This window comes from Podarcis raffonei, chromosome 8 (genome assembly GCF_027172205.1).
Source record: "Podarcis raffonei isolate rPodRaf1 chromosome 8, rPodRaf1.pri, whole genome shotgun sequence".
NCBI classification, from domain to species: Eukaryota; Metazoa; Chordata; class Lepidosauria; order Squamata; family Lacertidae; genus Podarcis; species Podarcis raffonei.
Genome location: NC_070609.1, coordinates 17,462,891 through 17,471,187, shown reverse-complemented (window position 1 = coordinate 17,471,187; position 8,297 = coordinate 17,462,891). Strand labels below are relative to the sequence as shown.

Here is an 8,297-nt window from a genome sequence, read left to right as displayed (position 1 = left end):
CGATTGCATTCCCAATTTGTTTCTTAAACCATTCTCCCCTTCTGTGAAACTTCCTCTGTTCGCAGACTGGAAGCGTGTTGCAAAACTTGGGGAAGTCATAGTGCATAAGCTGCATTTTCCTATTTTTGGATTCCAGATTTTTTTAAAGAAAAATAGTTTAAAGGGGAAAAACCCCACCACAAAATTACAGTAAATCAGTTGTAATCCCCGGGGAAACCCCAGAAAGGATGGTAGATTAAAAGTTATGAAAGAATGTGTCAATCCTGTTATTGTACATCAGACTTTATCCATTCAGTAGCTGCACATGCAGGCGTAAATAAGGATGTGAAGTGTCATGGAGCAACCTCAAGTTACATCAGTTAGGAAATTTGGCCCCCTCTTCCTCTGTGTGTGTGGAATATGAGTTTCTGATAAAATGTGATAAGCCTATTGACCTGTTTGCTCAAGAGTTATCTCATCCAAACTTGTTCTTTCTTGGAACACAGGCGATTGGCTGATTCCAAGCTGAGGAGGGACTCTCAGGCATTATAAAAGTAGCCCTCTTCTTTGCTTGGGAATAACATATTCTAGGCCTATCAGAGAGAGATCGTGACAGCCTGAGAGCGGGGAAAAGAGAGAGAAAAGTGATTGAAAAGAAAGGGACAGGACCCATCGCAAGAAAGGAAGATGAAACTGCAACTAGTCTGCATGGTCTTCATTCTTCTCAGTGCTGCCACCAGAAACACTTGTGCCTTCAAACTTCAGGTGAGAATCACATTATAAATTACGAGGCAGAATTTGAGATTATCTTCCTAGTCAAGTTCATCCAATGGAACATAGGAAGCTGCTATAGGAAGTCATAGGACTTCATAGAAAGTCAGACTATTGAAACATCTGGCTAGGGAACATCTGCACTTGCTGGACGTGTCTCTTCAAAGTTTTAGGCAGGAGACATTCCCAGTTCAACTTGGACATGCCAAGGTTCGGACCTGAGACCATCTGCTTGCAAAGCAGATCCTCTGCCAATGGTCTTTTGGTGTCGGCCAGTTTTGTATCATATAACTGAGCAAAGGCCCCCTTAACTAGGATAGAGCAGTCTATTTGTGAACCTCGTCACTTTTACATGTGTTCACTCATAAATCTGTTCCAGCCTGTTTCCATATATCATCAGCATCTTATATTGTTAGGTTTTTTTTGTTTCTGTTTTAATCTTTCAAAATCTCTCTCTCTCTCTCTCTCTCTCTCTCTCTCTCTCTCTCTCTCTCTGTGTGTGTGTGTGTATGGGATTGTTTTAAAAAGATATAAGCTGTAATTATTATTATTATTATTATTATTATTATTATTATCATTACTATTACTATTACTAAAAAAATCCTTAGGAAATTTCACATCTCAGTATTATGTTTTGGATGCATTTTCTCTTAAAATGTGCATTTGTGGGGTTCTAAGGGACACGGGTGGCGCTGTGGGTTAAACCACAGAGCCTAGGACTTGCCGATCAGAAGGTCGGCGGTTTGAATCCCTGTGACGGGGTGAGCTCCTGTTGTTCGGTCCCTGCTCCTGCCAACCTAGCAGTTTGAAAGCACGTCAAAGTGCAAGTAGATAAATAGGTACCGCTCTGGCGGGAAGGTAAATGGCGTTTCCGTGCGCTGCTTTGGTTCGCCAGAAGTGGCTTAGTCATGCTGGCCACATGACCCAGAAGCTGTCTGCGGACAAATGCCAGCTCCCTTGGCCTATAGAGCGAGATGAGCGCGCAATCCCCGAGTCGGTCACGACTGGACCTAATGGTCAGGGTTTTATGCACACTTACCCCACTGAACTCAGTGCAACCTACCTGAGTAGATATGGATAGAATTGTGCTGTGAAAGTATTTTACTTGACAGTAAACATTTATTCCTGTACATCATTTAAAAATACACTTTGGAGTTCTTTTTTCGAGCCAAGAACTATGAAATCTCACAGAAAGCTTCGTTCCGATCCACATATTAGTCTAGCGGTATGACTCAGTGGCGCATAGCTTCACAATTAATTGTTTTGAGTTGCATCGGACTCCATGAACTTGCAAGCTGATGGAGCTACTCTTAGGCCAAGCGGGGATGCCAACTTGATTAAAATATATTTTGTTTGGGGGGGGAGGTAATCCCCATCCCGCATAATTGACCACAAGACAAGGTACATGCACACCATTTGAATGGCAATGCCCATCAGCTTTGGGGGGGGCGTTCCTCAAAAATATTTTTTGGGGGGGCTGAAGGGACCTTGGCCCTTAGGAGTTGGCTCCTATGAGGCCAAGCCTGGTGGCCACTTGTGACAGATCTGGGGTGCCATGAAAGATAGCAAATTGTTACTTTGTTAGCATTACCCAGTGCTATTTTTTTCTAGAAAAAAATGCCTGAACTCACCATGAGCACCTCCCTTGTTATCTTAGAATGGCAATGGTGCCCACCTGAGAGGTGCCGGAACTGAGTTCTGGAGAGTTCCTGTCCTGCAGAGCTACAATTCAAAGTTTTCTGGGAAGAGAGAGATTGATTGCTAACCCTCTCTGGGCACTGTAGCTCTGGGACAGGGACTGGGATGGGGTCTCCTAGCAACTCTCAGCTACTGTTATAGACCTCAGACCCCAGGTTTCTTAGAAGGGAGCCAGCACTGCTGAAGTGGTGTAGTCGTGCTTTAAAGGCATGCTGTGAATCTGGCCATGGCTGAACCAGGGTACTCACTACACTGATACCAAGGGGAAGGCGCTGGCCGCTCCATCTCAGAGCACCAAATGTCTTGGGCTGGCTTTGCTTGAAGATAGCCTCACTTTCCTCAGCTTTAGCAACTTATCTACAATAAACGGGGACTGTAACTGGCTTTTGCAGGGTTTCGGCAAGGACTTCGGTTGTCCCTAGTCCTTGTTTTCTAAGATCAGTCCCTGAACAATCACAATTCTCTCCTCCCCCCTCTCCCCCCCCTTGCCTTTGAGGAAAACTTCGTTTAGTTTTGTATTTTCAAGGCTGTTCCACATTCTCTAACTAGCCTTTCTCAACCTGTGGGTCCCCAGATGTTGTTGAACTACAACTCCCATCACCCCTAGCTAGCAAGGCCAGAACTCAGGGATGATGGGAGTTGTAGTCCAACAACATCTGGGGACCCACAGGTTGAGAACCGCTGCAAGCAGTGGTGCAGGAAGGTCCTTTCAGACTGTGGACTTAATGGCCCCTCTCTTTAGATGGAAATGGATTTTTAGGAACATAGGAATCTGCCTTACACTGAGTCAGACCATTGGGTCCATCTGTCTCAGTATTGTCCACATTGACCAGCAGTGGCTTTCCAGGGATTCAGATAAGGGTCTCTCTCAGCCCTGGCAACAAGAGGGGGAGAAAGATCAAAGGGATAGGAGAGCTCCAGTGCTCATAATCAACTGTTGATCCAGCTCAGCTCTTCGGTTTCTTAGCTTTGACAAATCAGGGTCCTAAGCAATTGAATAGAGGGACGCGGGTGGCGCTGTGGGTTAAACCACAGAGCCTAGGACTTGCCGGTCAGAAGGTCGGTGGTTCGAATCCCCGCGACGGGGTGAGCTCCCGTTGCTCGGTCCCTGCTCCTGCCAACCTAGCAGTTCGAAAGCATGTCAAAGTGCAAGTAGATAAATAGGTACCACTCCAGCGGGAAGGTAAACGGTGTTTCCGTGCACTGCTCTGGTTCGCCAGAAGTGGCTTAGTCGGCTCCCTCGGCCAATAAAGCGAGATGAGTGCCGCAACCCCAGAGTCAGTCATGACTGGACCTAATGGTCAGGGGTCCCTTTACCTTTACCTTTAAGAAATTAAATGCTTTTGCAGCACCTGGTGAAGGAAATTTCACTGAAACGCATTGAGTTGAATAAACAGTTGATTATCAGAAACAGTATTTATCTTGGCTGCTTTTGGCTTCTCTCTCTCAGCCTTACCTGGAGACGCCAGGGATTGAATCTGAGACGTTCTGCCTGCAAAGCAGATTGGTCCCACTGACCCACCGCAAAGAGAGAAGGGTGTTTATGAAACCTGATTCTAAACCAGGGTTTCCCAAACTTGGGTCTCCAGCTATTTTCGGACTACAAATCCCATCATCCCTGACCACTGGTCTTGCCAGCTAGGATGATGGGAGGTGTAGTCCAAAAAAACCAGCTGGAGGCCCAAGTTTGGGAAACCCTGGTCTAAACTTTCCTAACTGAGCCACTGTGCTGAGGGAGGGTGGGGAGAACAAGGAGGGAACCAGAGTTGAAAATGTGCCAAGTCTGGCTTTTCCCCAACCTGTGAAGTTTGGAAAGATTCCCCCCCTTCAGTAACAGATGAGCTAAAACAAATCCCCTCCTTCTTTCTCTTCACAGACAGATGTTGAGAAAGACCTCACGAGCTTGGATACGTACAAGACAGAGCCCAGGGCGAATACCGTTCAGGTGAGACCTATATCCCAGTGGTGCTTGTACTACTCCAGTGTGAAGGCAAGGGGGCAGCATGGTGCAAGAAGAAATAGATGTCTCTCTCAGCACCACACTAAGATCCTTTGGCGTGCCAGGCTATATTCCTGAATCTTGCTTTAGAGTAATGCAGCCTTGAAGGAGAATGCAATTCTGGCTTCTCCTGCCCTTCCTTTTGTCCCCACTCCCCACTTAAATCCCTTAAAAACAAAACAAAAAAACAAAATGCCCATTCAGAAGAGAGGTTCTCTGTACAGGCTCAGAAGCATTCAGCTTGAGATACCTAGATTTAGTAAAATAAAATAAAATAAATTGTGGCAGTCCTACCTAATGACAGCCGATTAGGACCCTGAGAAGTCTAATTTGTCCTGGAATATAGAAAGCTCTCTTCTACTAGATCAGATCTGCCTGGCACACCAGGGTGTCAGGATGATCATGTTCTCGTCATCTTTTTTAACAAAAGATGCCAGTGGTTTGAATCGGGGATCTTCTGAGCTATGGCTCTTCTCTCAGGGCTTGTCCATACTTCCTTAATCCCACACCTAGAAAGGTTTTGTTTCCCCCTCTGCTTTCCCTTTCCTGAGAGAAAACAGTAGCAACTCTTAATTCCACTTGTTTCAATTACACTATCGGTATTACTGATTTATTTTTATTTATTTATGCTCCCGTGCTTTATATTATCTGTTGTTTCGTATCCGAGCCTAGTTGTAAACCCCCTTTTAACCACATTTGGGAAAAAGGAGTATACAATCTGTACCTCTTTCCTTAATAAACAAAACCAGGCCAAGCCCGGCTCGCAAACTTTGGCCCGAAAAATGCCCGTAGACCCTTTTCTGAGGTAAACATGAGTGACTATTAATTTTGTTCATTTTAAATTGCACTAGTGAATAGACCATACCCTCCGACCTTTCTCCAGTGGAAACAGAGATGTCCCATTCCATAATGATCATTTTACTATTTATAACCCCACACATCTGACTGGGTTGCCCCCAGCCACTCTGGGCAGCTTCCAACATATACAAAAACATAACAAAACATTTTTTAAAAGGATTGCCTTCAGACAGCTCCAGAGTCAAATAACACCATACCCTCTGATATTTCTCCAATGAAAATAGGGACGTCCTAAGGAAAAGCGGGACATCCTGGGATCAAATCAGAAACCGGGACAGCTTCTCTAAATCAGGGACGTCCCTGGAAAATAGGGACATTTGGCGGGGCTGCTATAGGTCTTACTGGTTTATTTATTTATTATTGTTTTACTTTATTTGCGCTTTGTATTCAATCCTCATTTTAAGCATATATGGGGAGGGCAGACTGCAAAACGAATACATGAATCCGTTAATAACGGGCTCTTTCTTCTCGCCACCACAGGCATTGCTACGCAGAGCCAAGCGCTTCAACAGCCACTTCCCCACCTGCCGCTACTGCTGCAATTGCTGCAGAAACAAAGGATGTGGCATGTGCTGTTGGGCCTGAGGGCCAAGGATGACCACCGGGCCGCTCCCCGTCTCAGCACCACACACACACCAGGCTCCCCAATCTTGCCCCCCACCCCGTACTGCTCCCTACCACCTTCAACAAATTTTTCCTTATTTATTAGTTTGGCACTGTTTTTTTCGTTTGCTCGCTTTGTGCGCTCTCGTTTGTTACTGTTGGGAATTAAAGTGTTTTTACCACACGACTGTCTGCAAGGTTTTTTTTACCTCACGGAGTGTTTGCGATTACTTTTTACCTCACAACTGCCATAGCAGGGGAAGGTGGGAGTTTTAGTCTCAAGCACATATGGGGAACATAAGGTTGTCAAAAGGCTTGTGTCCTCTGCCGTCCTCTGGTGGCAACTCTCCAGGGCTCCAGGTGCAGATAGACTCATCTAAATAATTCTTATTTTTCCTTCTTCTTCCTTATCTTCTACTGGCTGATGCAAGCAATCTACGACCATAGCCTCCCTGGTAGGTAGCCATCCGTTTTTTGCTTAAAAAACCCCTCTAACCATGAATAACTCCCCATCTCCCAAGGATGGTTGTTTCACGGTCGAACAGCTAAAGCAGTCAGCAGGTCATTCCTAACGTTTAACCAAAATCCTCTTGTAAATTGAACCCAGTGGCTGGGGTCTGGCCCTTCAGAGCATCAGAACATACACTTGCTCAATCACCCATATAAAAGCCTTTCAAATATTTGTAGATGAGTATCACATCACCTCTTAAGAATCCCTTCTCCAGGTGAAATGTTATTGAGTCTTTCAAGCTAAGGTTTGGTCTCCTCATGAGGTTTTGGCCTCCGGTGTTTCAGCTCAGGGTGCACATGTGATGAAGGCTGGTGTTAAACTAATGTGAGATTTCTGTGCGTTTGGATGAAGATATTTATACAACTGGATTCTGCACATTACCCCAATTGCAGTGCACTAGAAGTTTGAACTTATGGGGGGAGGGGGAGGGGGCTGCATACCCTCCAACATTTCTCTGATGAAAATAGGGACGTCCCATTCCATAATGAAAAATTTACTATTTATACCCCATATATCTTACTGGGTTGTCTCAGCCACTCTGGGCAACTTTCAACATATATAAAAAACAATTAAACATTAAAAAACCCTTCCCTATACAGAATTGCCTTCACACAGCTGGGGGGGGGGGAGAAACCTCCATACCCGCCAACATTTCTCCATTGAAAATAGGGGCATCCTAAGGAAAAGCGGGACATTCCAGGATCAAATCAGAAATTGGGATGGTTTTTCTAAATCAGGGACGTCCTTGGAAAATAGGGACACCTGGAGGGTCTGGGATTGTACGTGTAGTGCTGCCTTTCTGTATATCATAGTATTGCGTGTGAAAATGTTTCAACACCCTAAAATGCTTCATAAATTTATGAATACAAGGGAGATGTAAGCATGAAAAAACAAAGTGGGGAAAAGGGGAATTTCATGCATAGAGGCCCAGACTAAAGTGTACTCAGACCAGTGGGGGGGTTCCAGGCTTCCAAACCTAAGGTCACCCTGGAGGAGGTGCACAGAAAGAAGACGGAAGTGGGGTGTTTCTGTGTGCTCAAAAGGTAACCATTTAGGAAAACTTTAAACACAAGGTGCTTCGGTCTCAACTTTTGTCATGTACATTGCCACTTCGTGGAAAAAACCACTTACGAAAACGTTTGTCCATGTGTACTTGCACAAAAAACAGCAGATCTTGCTGAAAGGCAAGACATGGAGATCTGCACTGATTGTTGCAATGAATTCCTTATTGTTGTTGTTGTTGTATCATTATAATATTATTGTATAATCTTAGAAGGGGCGTGAGGGTGATTATCAGAAAGAGACCCTAAACTTCTGAATTTTCCACTACGCTACTGCCGATGGGGACGCGGGTGGCGCTGTGGGTTAAACCACAGAGCCTAGGACTTGCTGATCAGAAGGTCGGCGGTTCAAATCCCATGACGGGGTGAGCTCCCGTTGCTCGGTCCCTGCTCCTGCCAACCTAGCAGTTCAAAAGCACATCAAAGTGCAAGTAGATAGGTACCACTCCGGCGAGAAGGTAAACGGCGTTTCCGTGCACTGCTCTGGTTCGCCAGAAGTGGCTTAGTCATGCTGGCCACATGACCCGGAAGCTGTACGCCGGCTCCCTCAGCCAATAAAGTGAGATGTGCGCCGCAACCCCAGAGTCGGTCATGACTGGACCTAATGGTCAGGGGTCCCTTTACCTTTACCTTACTGCCAATGAGAGCAGTAGTTTTGGGAAAGTCCTGATCACTGGGTCTAGAGGGACCTGGAGGGTGACATTTGACCTGTGTTATGCAGTGGCAGAAAGGGAACTGCTTTATTTCTGACCGTCCTGTAGCTGTTCAGACAGGAGCCTGGTTGGGAAAGGAAACACAGCAACCCCTAATCTTCTGT

At 45.6% G+C, this 8,297-nt stretch overlaps 1 protein-coding gene across 1 annotated transcript; it reads left to right on the top strand.

Moving 5' to 3' along the window:
* The first annotated feature begins 580 nt into the window (after window positions 1-580).
* On the top strand, window positions 581-6,092 carry HAMP (hepcidin antimicrobial peptide). The gene is made up of 3 exons (XM_053398223.1): window positions 581-744; window positions 4,325-4,393; window positions 5,786-6,092. The coding sequence occupies exons 1-3, from the start codon at window positions 667-669 to the stop codon at window positions 5,888-5,890; spliced, it is 252 nt and encodes an 83-aa protein (XP_053254198.1). The 5' UTR covers window positions 581-666; the 3' UTR covers window positions 5,891-6,092.
* The last annotated feature ends 2,205 nt before the right edge of the window (window positions 6,093-8,297 follow it).

What these genes read in the sequence shown, in the direction of transcription:
- HAMP (XM_053398223.1), top strand. Translation starts at nt 667, where the DNA reads ATGAAACTGCAACTAGTCTGCATGGTCTTCATTCTTCTCAGTGCTGCC. An exon ending in CTTGTGCCTTCAAACTTCAG is followed by an intron (nt 745 to 4,324) that starts GTGAGAATCACA and finishes TTCTCTTCACAG; the next exon opens with ACAGATGTTGAGAAAGACCT. An exon ending in CCAGGGCGAATACCGTTCAG is followed by an intron (nt 4,394 to 5,785) that starts GTGAGACCTATA and finishes TCGCCACCACAG; the next exon opens with GCATTGCTACGCAGAGCCAA.